This window comes from Lynx rufus, unplaced genomic scaffold (assembly GCF_022079265.1).
Source record: "Lynx rufus isolate CCGP_SWC_20201006 ecotype Redwood Valley unplaced genomic scaffold, mLynRuf1.p SCAF_14, whole genome shotgun sequence".
NCBI classification, from domain to species: domain Eukaryota; kingdom Metazoa; phylum Chordata; class Mammalia; order Carnivora; family Felidae; genus Lynx; species Lynx rufus.
The window spans coordinates 42,801,951-42,822,977 of record NW_025814828.1 but is presented as its reverse complement, the minus strand read 5'-3'; the positions used below and the strand labels follow the sequence as shown (position 1 = coordinate 42,822,977).

The following is a 21,027-nucleotide window of genomic DNA, read 5'->3' as shown; positions in this document are numbered from 1 at the left end:
CTGGAGCCATCCATGTTATTGCAAATGGCAAGATTTCCCTCTTTTTTATGGCTGATCCCAAGCACTTCTTAGGCGCCATCTCACTTAATCCTCACTAGGCCCCCTTAGAAGAAAACCCTGTCACGGATGAGGATACTCGGGTCCAGACAAGACAGATGACAGACTCAAGTTGCCCAAATGCCTTGGGGCACAGCCGGCCAGAAGCCAAAGCCCATGAGGACAGCCACTGGAGCACTCCTGCGATCATGCTCCCTCAGTACCCCCCAGGGTACCTTCTCCTTGTTTACAGACCCAACCTTGCACAGCATCATCCCACCTCCTGATGGGACAATAATCCCAGCTCATCGTCTCAGAAAACCTTCCCTTTACCCCAGCCCTGGGGAATTACCCTGGACCCCCCAGTCCAGGGCTGGAGTTACACTTGGATCCTGGAGGATTTTTGGTTCCTCCCTAACAAGGACTTTATGACAGACCCCTGCATGGTGGCAGGAAGATCTTTGTCCTACACAATGTTATGCACTTGCAGGAAGCGGAAAGTCCCTGGGTGGGTCCTCTGAGGTAGAGCTGGTGTGCTGGTTGACAGGACAAAAATGGGATATGACTAAGGCCCTGTGACTAGGGCTCAGGGAGGGGGCTAAAGAGGCTCCTGGGAAGGGCTCCTGGGTGGCTCAGTCAGTTAAGTGTATGACTTCGGCTCAGATCATGATCCCACATTTCATGAGTTCAAGCCCTGCGTTGGACTCTGTGCTGATAGCCCGGAGCCTGGAGCCTGTTTTGGATTCTGTGTCAGTGTCTCCCTCCTTCTCTGCCCCTCCCTCACTTGCATTCTCTCTCTTTCTTTCAAATAAACATATTTTTTTTTTAAAACATGGCTCCTGTGTAGCAGGATTCTCGCACAGAGGGACGCGACATCCAATTTCTTCTTTCCAGGAAGCATCTTTATGCGTGCCAGCCCAGGATCAGTGTACTAAGATCCCAAAAAGGCTGAGCCCCGAACACAGTGGGGTATAGCCTTTTATGCAATTTATACTTTTTGGTCTCCCATATATGGTGACACATATAGTCTGATTGGACACAGTGCAAATTATAGAGTCGTGTCAGGGAGTTGATTGGGCCATGCTGTATGTCATCTTCCTTTGTTTTGAGAAGACTTCCACCACATTCCTTAGGGAGGGGTTCTACCACACCTGGGAGGGGAAGGGGACACCTGGTGGCTGGCAAGTATTAAGGAACAGATATGTTGAGGGATCCAGAAGTCCTGGTCTAGACACCTACACCATTCACACTCTGCTGCTCACCCCCCACCCCAGATGCCCACAGAAGACTGTCACTCTCCCTGGCTGCCTCCTGCTCACCCTCAAAAACTGAAGCTACTTTAATGGGGGAACAGATCTATAGGCGTTTCTACACTAGCCGTGGAGCTCTGTGTAAGGCATCCCCCACGTGTGTTGAGGGTCATAATCTCCTGAATTATGTAGATACATAGGTCCTTAGTTGTTTAGGTTAAGCCACAAATATAAGACACTATGGTCTGTGTGTGCACCCACATGTATGGGAGGGAGAGGAAGAGGGAGGAGAGAGAGTCTGAGACACACAGAGAAAGGTGGAAGGCAAATACCCTCTTTGTAGGTCCAGTAATGATAGTGATTTGGCCACTAGCAGACCCTAAAATCCATCCTACAGTTCTAGATTCATAAAGGATCCACTTTAAGGGGGCCTCCCCTGACCCCTCTAAGGATCACGGTCGTAACTTGAGGCAGTCGCTAAAGGCACAGACTATAGAGAAAGCCTGTCTTCTAACCCTGGCTCCTCCACTACTTCCCATCTGCATGACATTGGGCAAATCATACGACCTTGCTGGGCCTCAGACTCTCACTTGGAAAATGGGGGTGGTGGCACCTATAATCCATGCAAAGTACGGGCACATGGAAAGCCTACAGTAAATGGTAACTGTTATGATCAGCACAGTCATTATTATTATTCCCAGTGGCCATTGACTACTGCTGTACTTTTTCCTTTGTCAGATGGAGACTTTGCTGCTCAGAGAGGTAAGCCAAATCTGCCTACCTCTGTGGACCAATGTGGGGACAGTAACAGTCATCCCAAGGGCTTAGGAGAGGGGAAGGGAGGTGTGGTACACAGAATAATGACCCCACCCCACCCCCACGCAAAGATGCTCTCATCCTAATCCCCAGAACCTGTGAAGACATCACCTTACATGACAAAAGGAATTCTGCAAGTGTGATTAAATTAAGCATCAAAATAGTGAGATGAGCCTGGATTACTCAGGTATCTCCTGTGTAATCATGAGAATCTTTATAATTGAAAGAAAAAGACAAGAGTCAGTGTTAATATGACCATGTTCTGGGTCATAACAAAATTTTAACAAATTTAAAAGAACTGAAATAATGCACAGTATATTCTCTGGCTGTAATGGAGCTAAACTAGAAATCAATGACAGAAAAATACATGAAATATTGCCCAGATGTTTGAAAACTAAAGACACAGGGGCGCCTGGGTGGCTCAGTCGGTTAAGCATCCGACTTCGGCTCAGGTCATGATCTTGCGGTCCGTGAGTTCAAGCCCCGCATCGGGCTCTGTGCTGACAGCTCAGAGCCTGGAGCTTGCTTCGGATTCTGTGTCTCCCTCTCTCTCTGACCTTCCCACGTTCATGCTCTGTCTCTCCCTGCCTCAAAAATAAATAAACGTTAAAAAAAAATTAAAAGAAAAAGAAAACTAAAGACACATATACATAACCTATGGGCACATCAAAGAGTAAGTCACCAAGCAAATTAGAAATTATATTTCAGGGGCACCTGGGTGGCTCAGTTAAGCGTCTGACCCGCTCAGGTCATGATCTCGAAGTTCATGAGTTCAAGCCCCGTGTCGAGCCTTGTGCTGTCATAACAGCTCAGAACCTGGAGCTTCCAATTTTGTGTCTCCCTCTCTTTCTGCCCTTCCCCCACTCACACTGTCTCTCTGTCTCTCAAAAAATAAATAAACATTTGGGACGCCTGGGTGGCTCAGTCGGTTAAGCATCTGACTTCGGCTCAGATCATGATCTCATGGTTCGTGGGTTTGAGCCCCAAGTTGAACTCTGTGTTGACAGCTCAGAGCCTTGAGCTTGCTTCGGATTCTGTCTTCCTCTCTCTCTGCCCCTCCCTCCCTCATGCTCGGGGTCTCTCTCTCTCTCAAAAATAAATAATAAACATTAAAAAAATTTAAAAAATAAATAAACATTTAAAAAATTTTTGAAAACAAGAAAATATTTATCAGGGGTACCTGGTGACTCAGTCAGTTGGGCATCTGACTCTTGATCTCAGCTCAGGTCTTGATCTCAGGGTCGTGGGTTCAAACTCAGCGTTGGGATCCACACTGAATGTAAAGCCTACTTAAAAAAATTTTTTTTTCAATAAATTAAACTGATAACAAAATCTGTGGTATGCAGATGAAGCAGTGCATAGAGGAAAACTTATGATATTAAATGCTTATGTTCAAAAAGAAAATTGTAATAGAGGGAAAAGTTTTCTTTGACCCTCTTTGAGACCCTAGCTGGGTCTGAAAATTAAACTGACAAAAAGCAGATGAACAGGAAAAAAAGCATACAAATCTATTTAATATAAGTTTTACATGACATTGAAGCTTTCATAAGGAAATGAAAAGCCAAAGAAACAGTTGGACCTGAGTACTTTTATCCTAGGTTTGATGAAGAGTGGACAGCCATGGAGGAATATGGTAGTTCAAGGAGTACCAGGTTAAGTATAGTAAACTGGGGGAAACAGCACAGCCTGATTCTTCTTAAGATCCCTTTGTCTTCAGAGATAAGGATTCTCCTATCCTCTGGGTATAGGGAGGGCACCTCTCACATGACAGTCTTATGACCTGCTTCAAGGGAAAAGGGCAGGGGGAAGGTCACAGTGAACTTTATGCTTCTGCTGTTTTCTCAAACTCCTTCCACTTAAAATATTCAGTATGCCAAGGTGCCACATTTTGGAGTAGCATATCGTGATCCCCATCAAGGCTTCTTATCAATGATCTAAGCTTCTACATTATGAAATCAGAGAAAGACAAACCTAAAGCAAGCTGAAGGAAGAAAATAATAAAGATAAGAAAATAAATCAAGACAAATTGAAAACAGAATAACAATAGAAAAAAAATCAATGAAACCAAAAGCTAGTTCCTTGGAAAGATAAATAAAATTGACAAAACTAGCCAGACTGGCCAAAAACACAAACAAGCAAAAGACAAAGAGAAGACAAAACTACCAGTATCACAAATGAAAGAGAGACAGAGGGAGAAATAGGGTGTTAGTGTTTACTGGGTACAGTGTTTCAGCTTTGCAAAGTAAAAAGAGTTCTGGAGATGGTGATGATGGTTCACAACAATGTAAATGGACTTAATGCCACAGAACTGTACACCTAAACATTGTGAAAATGGTAAACTTTATGCTATGTATATTTCACCACAATTTTAAAATAAAGAAATAATTTTAATAACTACACAGTGTCCAAAGAAGACCATTTTAGTGAAGGAGGACTACTGTGAATATTCATCCTGCCAGTCCTGAGCCGGACAACCTGGAGGAGCTGGTGCCTCTTTTTGGAATTTATCATGGGATTCTCAGACTCTTGATGCACAGCAGACACATCTAGCAGTCTCTGGTCCTCCTGAGGTCTTTGTCCCTGTGACACAGAGCAATTTGTGCAATTATTTACCTTGCCTGGGACAATGATCCCAGCAGCCTAGAAAAGTATCTCTTCTCCAGGGTGCCCAGGCTTAGGGGGCTGACCAATCTTCAGTATAACTTCTGACCCAGGCACACAGCTCCTGACAAAGGTCTGTGATCCAAAGCCTGAGCAATAAAAAGAGATTTCCCAACACTTTTAAAGGATAGACTGGTGTCTAAACAGACCAGATATCAGGGATTTATCTTTTTCTGTAAGAAAAAAAAAAATCTCCCCACCTTTTCTCATTGCCTGCACTTTCTGTTTTCCCTTTAAGTGCCTTGTCACACAAATTTCTGAATCAAAGACTGTCATCAGGTGACGTGGGAAACAGCAGACATAAGACAGGTTTTCCTAGCTTTCAGCTTAGGTCAAAGAAAACACTCCAACTGAAGTCAATACAATCTAGGGGTGCCTGGGTGGCTCAGTCAGTTAAGCATCCGAGTTCCACTCAGGTCATGATCTCACAGTTCATGGGTTCGAGCCCTACATCGTTGGGCTCTGTGCTGACAGCTTGAAGCCTACTTCGGATTCTGTGTCTCCCTCTCTCTCTGCCCCACCCCCACTCGTGCTCTATCTCTCTCTGTCTCTCAAAAGTAAATAAATGTTTTAAAAAAATAAAAAATAAAAGTCAATACAACCTAAGAATTCCTGCTCCCAGCCATCTTTTGTCTTTTCAATAACATTTAGGTTATTATCAAAGCTTAGGAATGCCAAGGCAATATACAACTCCAGTGCTCTGTAAACCCTTCCACTGAGAAGAGAAAGATAAGTTTCCAATATTTTGTAGGAAGTTCCCATAATATTGGCATCAGAACCCAACAGGGAGAGCTGAATCAGGTAAGCTATATGTTTATATTTTAAGCATTCATTAATTGAGAAAAAGTAGAAAAGTAGATTCTTTTTGCTTTTTATTTTTATAAAATTGTTATCCAAGTGAAGAAAAGTAGACTTTTTTAGAGAGAGAGTACAAGTCGGGAAGGGGCAGAGGAAGAGAGAGAGAGAGACAGAGAGAGAGAGAGAGAGAATCTCAAGCAGGCTCCATGTCCAGTGTGGGGAGCCTGAGGCCAGGCTCAATCCCACAACAGTGAGATCATGACCTGAGCTGAAATCAGGAGTTGGACGTTTGACTGAGCCACGCAGGAGCCCCAGAAAAGTAGATTTTTAACTATCTCTTGGAAATCCATAGCTCATAAAAAGCATTCAATGGAAGACCAAAAAAAAAAAAAAACATTAGAGAATCTTCCATAAAGTTGAATAAACAGACAAAAGGAGTGGAACAATAAAAAATAAAGTCTTAGGGGCACCTGGCTGGCTCACTTGGTACAGTGTACAACTCCTGATTTCAGAGTTGTAAATTCAAGCCCCACGTTGGGAGATCACTTTAAAAAAATAAATAAAATCTTCAAAAATGAATAAAGTCTTAGTAATCTATGATTGGATTAAGAAAATTTGGTTAAGCATCCAACTCTATTTCAGCTCAGGTCATGATCTCACGGTTTGTGAGATCAAGCCCTGCATCAGGCTCTGTGTTGACAGTGCAAAGCCTGCTTGGGATTCTCTGTCTCTCTCTCTCTCTCTGCCCTTCCCTCACTTTCTCTCTCTCAAAAATAAATAAACAAACATTAAAAAAAGAAAATTTCCAGATACTGAGAACATAGGAAAGGGCAGAGAAAATTATCCAAAAAAAAATGCAAGAATGCTCCTTAAAAAATGAAAGGCATGAGTATCTAACACAAATGAATAAAGACATAGACTTTAGGCATATCACTATAGGTATATCACTGTAAAATGTCAGAATAAAAATAAATAAATAAATAAATAAATAAATAAATAAATAAATAAATTCCTTTTAAAAAAAGATCACAAACCACCCAATAAAACGAGTACAGGAAATTTGAACAGACAAGAATATGCATGGATGAAAATTAACACATGAAAATATGCTCGACATGTTGAAACTCCAAGGAGATACCACTACCTTCCTTTTTAAAAGGCAAATTAAAACTCCAAGGTGATACTACTACATGCCTTTTAGAATGGCTACAATTAAAAAGACTGACCACCCCAAGTGTTCATAAGGATGTGGAGCAACTGGAACCTTCACCCACTGCTGGTGGGAATGCAATATTGTACAGTCACTTTGAAAAATATTTTGGCAGTTCGCACTAATGCTGTAAAAAAAATCTAAATAAACAAACTACAGATGAATTAAAGAAAAAGAACTTATGGGACAGGAAGAGCAAAGAGGGGCGCCTGGGTGGCTCAGTAGGTTAATCGTCCGACACCAGCTCAGGTCATGATCTTGGGGTTCGTGGGTTCGAGCCCCACATCCAGCTACTCACTGACAGCACAGAGCCTGCCTGGGACTCTCTCATACTGTCTCTCTGCCCCTCCCTCGCTGATGCTCTCAAAATAAACTTTAAAAAAAACAAGAAGAGCGAGGAAAAGTATTTATGGTGAATATAAATTAAGACAGAAGACAATATTAAAAGCAAAGAAATGATTATAATGAGAAGTACACAGGGGTTCAAAGAGTCCAGGGCTGAAAACTGGCCGCACCAGAAACTAGTGATTTGACCTTGAATAAGATACTTAGCTTCTCTTATCCTCAATTACCTCATCTATGAGGAGAATTGAGCAGTGAGGTTTTTTTATGTTTATTTATCTTTGAGAGAGAGAGAGAGAGGGAGATACAGAGCGCAAGTGGGGGAGGGGCAGAGAGAGAAAGAGGGATACACAGAATCCAAAGCAGGCTCCAGGCTGCAAGCTGTCAGCAAAGCCCGATTCAGGGCTCGAACTCACAAACCACGAGATCATGACCTGAGCTGAAGTCAGACAACCAACTGAGCCACCCAGGCGCCCCTAAGTTGTTTTTTTTTTTTTTTTTTTAGTGAAAGAAGGATGATAACAGAGATAGAAATATATCTATAGTGAAGTGGCACCTAGGGCACACACATCATCCCCTTGGAGAAGCCATTCCTGACTGTATGAATTACAGGGCTCTCTCCTCTGTGTTCTGAGCCCCCTCTGGCTCTCCCCTGCTATGGCTGTCCTCAAATTTGTTCTGTCATCTTCTGGATGGTTCTCTAGTCATTAACTATGAGCTGTTTGAGAACTCATCCTATATGAATCATTCCTATGTCCTCAGAGCCTGCCTTGCCCAGAGCAGGAGCCTGGTTCCCAGCAAGTGCTCAAAGATTTGTTTGGTTTTGGTTTTGGTTTGGTTTTGGTTTTGGTTTGAGTGATGATGACACATGCTACACTGTTTTTAAAAAAAATCTTTTTAATGTTTATTCATTTTTGATAGACAGAATGTGAGTGGGGGAAGGGGCAGAGAGAGAGGGAGACACAGAATCCAAAGCAGGCTCCAGGCTCCAAGCTGTCAGCACAGAGCCCAACGCGGGGCTCGAACTCTCAAACCTCGAGATCATGACCTGAGCCAAAGTTGGACGCTTAACCAACTGAGCCACCCAGGAGCCCTAATACATGCTACTCTGTTAATCGAGTATACCAATGATGGCGTCAGGGCCTACTACCCAAAATATTGCACCTTGGCCTATTGAATATTTTAGCTGTAAGAATTTGAGAAACTGAAGGTACAGGCAAGATTTTCGGACCTTTCCCTGAAACAGGTCATAAGCGCCTCATGTGAAAGATGGCCTCTCTAAACCCAGAGGAAAGGAGCATCTTTGTCTTCAGAGACACAAAAACACCGAGAGGAATCTGAATGAACAGGCCTTGCTGTTTCCCCTAGTTTACTACACTTGGTTCATGACCTTTTCTTTTCTTGTCCTTTTACCTTTTTTTTCCATGACTTTGCACTCTTCATCAAATAAAGCATAAAAATGCTCAGGTTTAACCATCGCTTTGGGTCACATAGAACTTATTACAATAAGTCAATCTGTATGTTTTTTTCTTGTCAGTCTGTCTTTTGTCACTGCTATTTTATCAGATCAGCCCACATTTAGGAGCTGTATCAGCTAATTCTCTGAAGTCTTCCCATATACAAAACAGCTGGTGAACAGACCAGGCTCTCAGTAACTAATTTTTGGATACACATAACCAGTGCCGATCTGATTATCTTAGTCTTTTTTTTAATGTTTATTTTTGAGAGAGACAGAACGTGAGCAAGGGAGAGGGGCAGAGAGAGGAGACACAGAATCCGAAGCAGGCTCCAGGCTCCAAGCTGTCACCACAAAGCCCGATGCAGGGCTCAAACTCAAGAGCTGTGAGGTCATGCTGACTTCACCTTCAGCTCATGACTTCACCTGAGCTGAAGTTGGATGCTCAACCGACTGAGCCACCCAGGCACCCCAGATTATCTTAGTTTTTAAGTGTGAGATCACTCTGCTTATTTTAGTTTTAAGTGTTGAGGTAGATGGCACCCAGACTCCTATCAGCAGGGTCACATATGCAAACCCAGTGAGCAGCAGATGTGGGAATCCAGGCCTCTTTCACTTGGACAATGAGTCCCCTCTCCTGGTTTTCCTCCTGGTCGCCCCACTGGTTTTTTTCCTGGGTCCCTTCCCGGTGTTTCTCCTTTCCACTTCAACTGCTATTCTGTTTATGTATCTGTCTGTCCCACCGGTGTGATGGCCTCCCCCACCGTATGGATCTGTAGGTTACCTCTTATTCATCACAGCCATCATAGTAACTCCTACTGTAGAAATGAGGAAGCAGACCTAAAAGGATGTCCAGAAGATATAAATGCCTTTTGCACCATCACACAGTGTGTCAGAGCCAGGACTGAAACCCATGGCTATTTCATGGCTCAGTCTATAAGGAGACACAGTCGGTAGGATCCAAGTCATTTTGCCTCAGCTAGTCCCCCTGGTTCCTTTTCCTTTTCTTCCACTGAGGCCCTAATTTTTTCAGCCAGCTTCACAAACTGGTGACCTCTCACATATTCTGTGGCAAATTGGGATACTCTACATTTAGAGTATCTTTTTTATTCGAATCTTGAATTTTCAGTCCTTTTGGGCCAGGAAACATTTTTAAGTTTTTTTTAATGTTTTATTTATTTTTGAGAGAGCACAAGCGGGGGAGGGGCAGAGAGAGGGAGACAGAGGATCTGCACTGATAGCAGTGAGCCTGATGCGGGTCTTGAACTACAAGGTCATGACCTCAGCCAAAGTCAGATGCTCTACCGACTGAGATACCCAAGTGCCTCTGGGCCAGGAAACATTTTTAAACCTCTGCGAGAGGGAGAAATAATTACTTTCTGGAATACCCCGCCATTCCTGAATCAGGGTAGATTCTAAGTAGAGTTATTCTTGGTTTCCAAAACTGTTTTAGGTTTCTTTCCAGGAACTGTTTTATGGGGTATGAAGATATAAGTGGAGTCTCAGAGATGTAGCTTGCTGTCATTGTGTATAGGAATAGGAATATAAGGTTTAAATCTGGCAGTTAACGAGGATTCTGAGATGTTAGGCAAATGGAAGACTTTGTTGAAAAAAGAGATTTGTGGCTACTCCCTCCCATCTCTGAATAACTTTGCAGGAGATGTAGCATTTTACCATCATGAGGCTTGTGGCAAAGTTGTTTTCTCTGTCTCCCCACAAACAACTGTTCCAAGTGGCTTTAGTATTCTGGTTGTATTTTTCTGTAGCACAAGATAATCATATTATTAAGTGTTTTTTTAAACAATGATTTCATCTTGGACACCATGTGAGGTCTGTTTGGCACATAATAGGAAACCCTTCAAGATAAGAACAAAGCCTTTTAAGTCAAATTATATGTATGTATATATTATATATTGTATATGTATATGATATATATTTAAATTTATATATATTCACATAAACATCAGATTACAACTAAAGTCATCACATAGGCCATCAGTTCTTCCTTATTCACTTTCAGAAGCTTTTACTCTGATAAAAGATCAAGGGTTTTGAACTTAAAACTTCAATCCCCAAATCTGCTTCTTACTGAGGTCAGAGATGGTCAGTTTTGTGACAACACTGACTTACCTTCTTTGTAAGGATTTGATGACGTCATAAATGTACAGAAAATCTAGTACATAGAAGTGGCTAACAGATAATACGCACCCTATAAATGTGAGATAGTATTCCTGTTATTACCAAAGAATTTAATTAAATGGAGCTGTTGTAACTTGACACAGCTCTGGGTTGGTCATCCATTCACGACCAGACAGCACAGACCAAAATTATCTAGACAAGAGCCAAGAATATTAACTTTCTGGATATAGAAGATTAGTGTCAGCATAGAAACAGGAGCAGAGTGATGGCATCATTACAGGTGATCCTGCAGGGAAGCTGAGCACCTCACAAAGTATGAAGGGATGGGAACCTAGAGCTGCCCCTTCAGTCATTGCCCTTTATGTAGGGTCTGACCTTAAAATGGAGAAGCAATCCAGAACCAGCTGGATAGGAAAGACTAGCCCTACGTTACCCACAGCACTGAAGTTTCATAAACAGAAAAATACATTTATATCCCGATTCATTTTATGAAGCTAGCATAACCTTGATACCAAAGTCCAACAAAAAGTTTTAAAAAAAAGGCTAGTGTCACTCATGAGGACATACATAAAAATCCTAAACAAATCATTAGGACGTAGATTACGCATGATCAAGTTGTTTACCCTAGGAATACAAAGTTGGCTTAAACATAGAAACTTGAGAATGCAACTCACCATTTTAACAGATTTAATAGAGGGAAAAAATCTTACCATCATGTCAATAACTGCCCTGTGTTTGCTGACATTCAACATATTTAAGATGAATACTATCAGCAAATTCAGAATAGAACAGAATGACTTTACCCTGATAAAATGCATCTACAAAAAATGTACAGTAAACATTATGGAAAAATGTTGAAAATTTTCTATTTCTAATCATGAAAAAGACAAGAATGTCCCACTCACCAGTCCTATTTCACATTGTACTATTTGGGTCTGCCCAACACCATAAAATGAGAAAAGGAAATAGAAAATGCAATCTTTAAAATGGCAGAACAAAGAAAATAATAAAATAATAAAATAAAATGGCAGGGACAAAATTATTATTCAAAGATGGTATGATTATGCATTTTGAAAACTGAAAAGGATCTAAAGATAAATTTTTGGTATTAATAAACATATATAGCAAGGTTGCTGGATATAAAAGGCAATATACAAGGGGCGCCTGGGTGGCTCAGTCGGTTGAGCGTTCGACTCTTGATTTTGGCTCAGGTCATGATCCCAGGGTGCTGGGATCTAGCCCCATGTCAGGCTCCACACTGAGCATGGAGCCTGCTTGAAATTCTCTCTCTCTCTCTGACCCTTCTCCTTTCCCCCACTCGCACTCTCTCCCCTCTCTCTCTAAAATAAAAAAGAAAAGAAAAAGTGATATACAAAAATTAATGTCTCATTTTCTTTGGGCAAATACCCAGTAGAATTCACTGGATCTTAAGGTAATTCTATTTTTTTTTAATTTTTTTTTCAACGTTTATTTATTTTTGGGACAGAGAGAGACAGAGCATGAACGGGGGAGGGGCAGAGAGAGAGGGAGACACAGAATCGGAAACAGGCTCCAGGCTCTGAGCCATCAGCCCAGAGCCTGACGCGGGGCTCGAACTCACGGACCGTGAGATCGTGACCTGGCTGAAGTCGGACGTTTAACCGACTGCGCCACCCAGGCGCCCCTATTTTTTTTAATTTTTTTAACGTTTATTTATTTTTGAGACAGAGAGAGACAGAGCATGAACAGGGGAGGGGCAGAAAGAGAGGGAGACACAGAATCTGAAAAAGGCTCCAGGCTCTGAGCTGTCAGCACAGAGTCCGACGCAGGGCTCGAACTCACGGACCATGAAATCATGACCTGAGCCGAAGTCGGATGCCCAACGGACCAAGCCACCCAGGCGCCCCTATTTTTTATTTTTTGAGGAACCTCCATACTGTTCTCCACAGTGTTGAATTACTATATCATACACCTGAAACTAATATAATGCCATATGTTAATTATGCTGAAATTTAAGAAATAAATTTTAAAAATATAAAATTTCCAAAAAAGTGCAATTTTCAATACATCACATTCCTAGGAATAAATTTAACAATAGATGTGCAAAACTTCTTTGGACAAGATGGCAAAACTTTATTGAGAGAAGTTTAACAGGCAAACTTCCAACACAAAAGCAGTCTACATGGTTTCAACTTGTCTTCATTTAAACCTGTGATTGCCCTTCACCTTTAAGAGAAACAAAACAGTTGAGAACATTACTTAGCAGAACTTTATTTAGACAACACTAAAGGCATGCAAATGACATTTTCTAGTGGTACAAAGAAACAAAGGGACAGTTCAAGTTCAGAATGGATTAAACCCAATGCATTTACTCAGAGGTAGTTTTAAATAGCAAACAAAAATATCTTATACTGTTAGTAAGAATCCAACCAACCAATGAAAAACCTAAGAAACAAAAGACACTTTTAAAAAGGTATCATTTAAATGTTTTGACTTGAGAAAATACTCAGAATATAGGATATCTGAAACAGTAATGTCACGCTTGGAATTGCATAAGTGAAATAAATAGAAAGGCTAGGATTGTATTTGTTTTGACTCTTTAGTGGAAAAGTGCAAAACTGTACTTTAACCTAGTTTAGCCCGTATGTGGTTGTTTTAAGTAGGGTGACCATCTGTCCCTGTTTTCACCTATGCTCCTGCTGTAATTATGAATAGTGCCTCTTTAGATGCTTAAAAGTGTGCCAGTTTGAGCAATAAATTATATGCTCACACCAGTTTTAAGTCATTACCATCAAAGGTAACATTAAATTGTGAAGGAGAAACAGTACCATTTCTCAGTTTGGCCAAAAAGGGAGGGGAAAGGAGAAGGGTGGCGAAGAAAAAGAAACTCGGAAAGCCAAATATGCATTATACATACATACAATATGTATGTACATACATATATATTATACATATATATACATACAAATATACATATACATTATATAATTATAGAATACATTCAGTATCTGTTAGTGTCTTGTTCATATTCTTTATACTTGCCTTTTGTCTATTTTCTTCAAAATTACATAAACTAGTGGATCTTCTATTCGTAAGTATTTGTTTTTAAAAATTTTTTAATGTTTACTTTTGAGAGAGAGAGAGAGAGAGAGCAGGGGAGGAGCAGAGAAAGAGAAGGAGACACAGAATCTGAAGCAGGCTCCAGGCACTGAGCTGTCAGCACAGAGCCCGACACGGGGCTCGAACCCACAAACTGTGAGATCATGACCTGAACTGAAGTCAGACGCTCAACCAACAGAGCCACCCAGGTGTCCCTATTCATAAGTATTTTCTAAAAGAGCAATCTATCTGTTAGTTGGATTATTTTTCTTTTGCCTGATGATTCATACTGGCCTTTTATTAAGAATCTCTCCTTTACCCTTAGCTTTATTTTGTTGTCTTTTTAATTATTTTGTTTTATATTACATGCTCATATTATTATCTTTACCCTTTTTAATAACATGTATTTAGAGCTATTGTACTTCCCACAGGTACACTTTAGCCATGTTCAGTAAGCTCCCAAAAGCAGTCAAAAACTTGTTTAGTGTACGTCATCTAGTAGAATGAACCAGGAATGTAGAGTGAAAATATTTAGAAGACTAATGCAAGTTCATTTCTTCCCTAAATATCAAGCTTTAAATTCAGAAGTTCCTATAATTAAAGGTGCCTAGTTGGCTCAGTTGGTTTAGCGTCCAATGTCAGCTCAGGTCAACATTTTGAAGTTATTACTCAGGAAGGACTTCAGTTAGTCTTTGAACTTCAAATCTTACCAACTGATATCTCAGGGGGAGAATTTTTCATGCCACATTTGACATGGTTAAAGGTGATTATATCATGGTGTCCACATTTTAGTGGAAACAGTAGTTCATGAAGACTGACAGTGAGGATGAGGATTGTGCTAGGCACAGGTATCTTACATGTGCCTTGGGCATCACTGACTACATACATTCTCTCTACCTGATCAGCCACAGAAACTAGAAACTATATGGTCTCTTGACATTTTATTCAGCCATTTGAGGCTTCATCTGGGGGAAGATTTAAAATACAATTGTCCTTTAAGAGCCAGAGAATTGCAAATTTGACAGAATCTGAGGATAGGCATTCAGGACTCTGTACAAAAACAAACATCAAACAGTGTTTGTTCATTTCCTTAGTAGCGTTGAACCCTCAGTTCAGATATTGTAATCTGACTCAGGTCAGGGTTTGGTGATTTATGATAAATCACACAAAACAAATTATCTTTGTATTCTAACCTACAAAACCAGGGCACACAAAATCAGAACCGAAAATGATTTTTACATATCTGATTTGAATCACTATTTTCCTAAGAGCAAAGATGGGGTCAGAGGTTAAGGGATTTATCCAGAGTCACACAAATTATGTTAGAGCTGGTATTAGAACCTATTTCAGGGCCTCAGCATATTTCATACAAACTGATGTGTGTTACAAATGTGTTACATATCTGTTAAAAGTGGATATCTCTAAAAGTATCTGAAAATCATTAGCTGTTTGATAAAGGACTTAAACTCAAAAGTAAGAAACTTTTTCTTTTTTTTATTTGAGAGAGAGGGAGTGGGGTAGAGGGGGAGAGGGGAAGAGAGAATCTCAAGCAGGCTCCATGCTCAGCACAGAGCCCGACGTGGTGCTGGGATCAAGACCTGAACCAAAATCAAGAATTGGACACCCAACAGACTAAGCCACCCAGGCACCCCTGTTTTCCTATCTTGTAATTTAATATGGCTTTGACCCACTTTGTTTCTATGCCTGATAGTCTGTAAGTCTGCCATTCAAGGTTTGAACTACATTTCAAATCATTTTTGTATGTGAACTCTGTTACTGGAAGTAGCAATAATGTTACCTCTGTGTTATTAAAAATATAACATTGCAGAAAACAGACACCCTACGGCTGAGGTCAGAGAGGTCTTTTCCTGCTTTCTCCTCTAAGGTTCTGATGGTTTCCTGTCTCACATTTAGGTCCTTTATCCATTTTGAGTTATTTTTGTAAATGGTGTGAGAAAGTGGTCTAGTTTCAACCTTCTGCATGTTGCTGTCCAGTTCTCCCAGCACCATTTGTTAAAGAGGCTGTCTTTTTTCCATTGGATGTTCTTTCCTGCTTTGTCAAAGATGAGTTGGCCATACGTTTGTGGGTCTAGTTCTGGGGTTTCTATTCTATTCCATTGGTCTGTGTGTCTGTTTTTGTGCCAATACCATGCTGTCTTGATGATTACAGCTTTGTAGTAGAGGCTAAAGTCTGGGATTGTGATGCCTCCTGCTTTGGTCTTCTTCTTCAAAATTCCTTTGGCTATTCGGGGCCTTTTGTGGTTCCATATGAATTTTAGGATTGCTTGTTCTAGTTTCGAGAAGAATGCTGGTGCAATTTTGATTGGGATTGCATTGAATGTGTAGATAGCTTTGGGTAGTATTGACATTTTGACAATATTTATTTTTCCAATCCATGAGCAGGGAATGTCTTTCCATTTCTTTAAATCTTCTTCAATTACCTTCATAAGCTTTCTATAGTTTTCAGCATACAGATCCTTTACATCTTTGGTTAGATTTATTCCTAGGTATTTTATGCTTCTTGGTGCAATTGTGAATGGGATCAGTTTCTTTATTTGTCTTTCTGTTGCTTCATTGTTAGTGTATAAGAATGCAACTGATTTCTGTACATCTCTTACTCGACACATCCCCAAAGGCAAGGGAATTAAAAGCAAAAGTGAATTACTGGGACCTTATGAAGATAAAAAGCTTCTGCACAGCAAAGGAAACAACCAACAAAACTAAAAGGCAACCAACGGAATGGGAAAAGATATTTGCAAATGACATATCGGACAAAGGGCTAGTATCTAAAATCTATAAAGAGCTCACCAAACTCCACACACGAAAAACAAATAACCCAGTGAAGAAATGGGCAGAAAACATGAATAGACACTTCTCTAAAGAAGACATCCAGATGGCCAACAGGCACATGAAAAGATGTTCAGCGTCGCTCCTTATCAGGGAAATACAAATCAAAACCACACTCAGGTATCACCTCACGCCAGTCAGAGTGGCCAAAATGAACAAATCAGGAGACTATAGATGCTGGCGAGGATGTGGAGAAACGGGAACCCTCTTGCACTGTTGGTGGGAATGCAAATTGGTGCAGCCGCTCTGGAAAGCAGTGTGGAGGTTCCTCAGAAAATTAAAAATAGACCTACCCTATGACCCAGCAATAGCACTGCTAGGAATTTACCCAAGGGATACAGGAGTACTGATGCATAGGGGCACTTGTACCCCAATGTTCATAGCAGCACTGTCAACAATAGCCAAATTATGGAAAGAGCCTAAATGTCCATCAACTGATGAATGGATAAAGAAATTGTGGTTTATATACACAATGGAATACTACGTGGCAATGAGAAAAAATGAAATATGGCCTTTTGTAGCAACGTGGATGGAACTGGAGAGTGTGATGCTAAGTGAAATAAGCCATACAGAGAAAGACAGATACCATATGGTTTCACTCTTATGTGCATCCTGAGAAACTTAACAGGAACCCATGGGGGAGGGGAAGGAAAAAAAAAAAGAGGTTAGAGTGGGAGAGAGCCAAAGCATAAGAGACTGTTAAAAACTGAGAACAAACTGAGGGTTGATGGGGGGTGGGAGGGAGGGGAGAGTGGGTGATGGGTATTGAGGAGGGCACCTTTTGGGATGAGCACTGGGTGTTGTATGGAAACCAATTTGTCAATAAATTTCATATATATATAAAAAAAAAAGAAAACAGACACCCTATAATTTGCATGCTTAATGTATCACATACCTGCTTCCAGCATTTTAAGGGACTCTAGATTTGCAAGTCTCTTCCCTCTGACATCAGGACCGTCTCCATGCTCACGACCAGTCTTTGGAAGAACCAGTTCCTGTTGATCAGGTTCTAGGGAAGGCCCTTGAAAATAAAAAGTGTGAGATTTATACAATCTGAAGAGTATGGGGCCTCTGAAAATAAAAAGGTAATCAATTTAAGAAGTAAAACATGAGATATGAATAAGGAAATAATATTCATTCCCTCAGTGTTATGAAATAAAAGCCTTAGGCTAGTGTGGTAACAAATGTGGTTAAGAATTAGAGCAGGGTGCCTGGGTGGCTCAGTTGGTTAAGCATCTGACTTTGGCTCAGGTCATGATCTCACAGTCTGTGAGTTCGAGCCCCGCATCGGGCTCTGTGCTAACAGCTCAGAGACTGGAGCCTGCTTCAGATTCTATGTCTCCCTCTCTCTCTGCCCCTCCCCTGCTTGTGCCTGTGTGTCTCTCTTTCAAAAAAAATAAACATAACTTTTTTTAATAAAAATAAAATTAAAATTAAAAAAAGAATTACAAGAGCATTATTTCAGGTGTCTATTACCAGAAACTAGGAAAGCAGGGTTTTATTATCCTCTTCCTTTTTCAAGAGTGCCCTGAGACTACTCAGGTGTCCCCTTTGTACTGATCTGTACTGCACTTGTGATTGTACTTGCCAGTGACTTGAGTCTCTATGACTAGAGTGTGAGTTCAAGGCTGAAATAATGCCTCTCAATACTCAGCATGTTACATGGCACAAGTTGAGTGAAAAAAAAGTCTTAAAACAAAGCCCAAAACTGATAAACATTCTGCAAACCAACTGGTCTGTCCTTTTCAAAAATGTGTGGAACTATTCCAGATTAAAAGAAACTAAACGTAAATGCATGATCCTGGACTGGACTCTGGATAAAAAAAATTATATAAAAGAGATTATCAGGACAACTGGGGAAATTGTGTGTGTGTGTGTGTGTGTGTGTGTGTGTGTGTGTGTGTGTAATTGTACTGTTCTTGTAACTTTTCTGTAAATTTTGTGGTTTGGAACTATAAATAAAAAGAATATATGACATCGTCCTATTGTACTCCAGGAAGACAGTGGGTTTTTTTTTTTTAAGTAGACTTCAGTCCTAGCACAGAGCCCAATGTGGGGCTTCAACACACAACCCTGAGATCAAGACCTAGCTGAGATCAAGAGTCGGATGCTTAACTAACTCAGCCACCCTGGCACCCCACTAGCTACTTTATTTTTAATTCTGGTTTTAAAATGCATAACATAAAATACCCTGTCTTACAGCTCTATGAAGTCTGAAGTTTACATCATGGATAGAATTTAAATTACAATTAAAATGCAACTTTCTCAAGAATTTTCTGAGTGTATTTGCAGACCTATGACAAATTTTTTAGAAGTGACAACCATCCTCTCTTGGGGTAACCAAAAACTTACTTGGTTAAAATAAACAAGTTATATTTAGGTCCAAAGGCCCTATGTATAATGTTCCATAAATTAATCCCATGCACAACAAAGGACAAAAAATAAGAGCAAAATTATCTGTGAATGACAATAAGTATACTGTCTTACAGTAAGAATAAAGGAAGTAGGGTGGAAAGAAATGAATGGATGTTGTTATCAGTCATGTTCTAGAACCCTTAACAATGGCCTGAATTATATAAATGCTTTACTTCAAAATACTATATACTAAGAATACTATATATCTGGGAGCAATCCATATGTCTCATGTTAATCTCAGGATAATTAATCTCTTGGTTTTTCTAACCACAGAAGGATTAAAAACCTCCTTTTAAAAGCCACTTTAAAAAATACAAATTTCCTGGGGCACTTGGGTGGCTCAGTCAGTTGAGCGTCCGACTTCGGCTCAGGTCATGATCTTGGGGCCTGTGAGTTCGAGCCCCGCATCGGGCTCTGTGCTGACAGCTCAGAGCCTGGAACCTGCTTCAGATTCTGTGTCTCCCTCTGTCTCTGCCCCTCCCCCACTCATGCTCGCGCTCTCTCTCTCTCTCTCTCTCTGTCAAAAATAAACATTAACAAATTTTTAAATACAAATTTTGTTTTCAATAGCGAAATGCTCTTTGATAAACACAACCCTTGAGCTTCAATTTTCTCATTTATAAAATAGGGGAAATTTACTATAGTAAGGAATTGCCCTAGGCTGCAAAGTATATATTCTCTTCACTTTTCCAGCTAATTTCCAAGCAATGTTTGAGATTCCTTTCTATTTTGGTGCTCCCTTCTGTTACAAGTATATCAAGCTACATGAAGCACATCACACACACACATACACGAGGTATTTTTCTTCCCTTTGCCTTCACCTTGAACCACAGGTGCTACTTTATCTTTTTTCTCTTGATCAGGCATACTATCCTGAAGGTCAGTTGGTGGCTCCTCTTGCTGACGTTGTTCAATACTGGGCTGCTGGGCCGAGGGGTGTGTGTATGGATGCACACAAATAAAAAGTTGTGTTATTAATACATGTCAATAATATAAATATACAGAATACATAGATATATTTGATCATAAGTAAATCTAAAAACATTTCACTTCCAGGGAAGATGGCGAGTAGGAAGATTCTAAGCTCACTTTGTCCCACACAGACACCTAGATAACACCCAATAAGTATAAATAACCCAGAAAAAAATCCACCTAAGACTGGCAGAGCAGACTGTCCACAGCTAAATGTAGAGAGGATGCCACATTAAAAAGGAATTTATAAAATGGTTCAATGACAACAACAAAAATCTAAAGACATTTCTCCAATACTATTCAGTATACTTATTCTTAATAAAATTACTCTTCCCACAGAGAGGCTACTCCAAGAAAAGAGTTACCCATAAGGGCTTTGGAAGCTATTTTAATCTATGTTGGGATGGATGTGTGCAATCTGTTGTTAAAATGTGTAAGAAAGTCATCAGATATATTTCCTGGGAACATAACAGCATTCATCCAAGAAATACCAGAATGTGATGCTCCTGGATAAATGCTCCTTATCAGCATGAAAAACCCTTTTCAGTGTATCTATATTAGTTCAACACTTTCACAAAAATAAATTTGTACTAATAAAAAACATCAAATGTTCAAGTACTTACAACCACAGGCCCAACTAGCTGGAAAGAGTTTTGATCATTTCGTCTTGCTCTAGGCTTGAATGTTGACCTTATTTGCCAACTCATATTTCACACTGAAAACAGAATACTGGGATTTAGAAAATGCACTTGAGAGGATAGTTATATTTGACCACTTCTGTGGCCAAATGGTGACATGTGCTTTTTTTTCAAGATTGAAAATATGTTCAAAGTAAGTCGAAAGTTAATTTAATTGTGCATACTTTTCAATCCCACCAAATCTGGCAGCTTGCAAAGGCAATTGTTTATGTCATGGCCAAGCAGACACAGAAATTAAATAAAGCATGTGTTAAAGACAAGAACATATTTCTGAAGGGATATGGTTTTACAACTTGTTTCACCATCTTG

At 40.3% G+C, this 21,027-nt stretch overlaps 1 protein-coding gene across 1 annotated transcript; it reads right to left on the bottom strand.

Moving 5' to 3' along the window:
• Nucleotides 1-15,042: 15,042 nt before the first annotated feature.
• Nucleotides 15,043-20,727, bottom strand: LOC124509248 (X antigen family member 3-like). The gene is made up of 4 exons (XM_047075788.1): nucleotides 20,644-20,727; nucleotides 19,870-19,972; nucleotides 17,529-17,654; nucleotides 15,043-15,050 (listed from the first exon to the last, which is right to left on the bottom strand). Exons 1-4 carry the CDS (start codon nucleotides 20,725-20,727, stop codon nucleotides 15,043-15,045), a joined length of 321 nt encoding a protein of 106 aa, XP_046931744.1.
• Between the last annotated feature and the right edge of the window lie 300 nt (nucleotides 20,728-21,027).

Excerpts from the sequence above, each read along its gene's own strand:
- LOC124509248 (XM_047075788.1), bottom strand. The coding sequence starts at position 20,727 with ATGAGTTGGCAAATAAGGTCAACATTCAAGCCTAGAGCAAGACGAAAT. Across the intron at positions 19,973-20,643 it reads AGCTAGTTGGGCCTGTGGTT|CAGCCCAGTATTGAACAACG; the intron begins GTAAGTACTTGA and ends CCCTCGGCCCAG. Across the intron at positions 17,655-19,869 it reads AGTAGCACCTGTGGTTCAAG|GGCCTTCCCTAGAACCTGAT; the intron begins GTGAAGGCAAAG and ends TTTATTTTCAAG.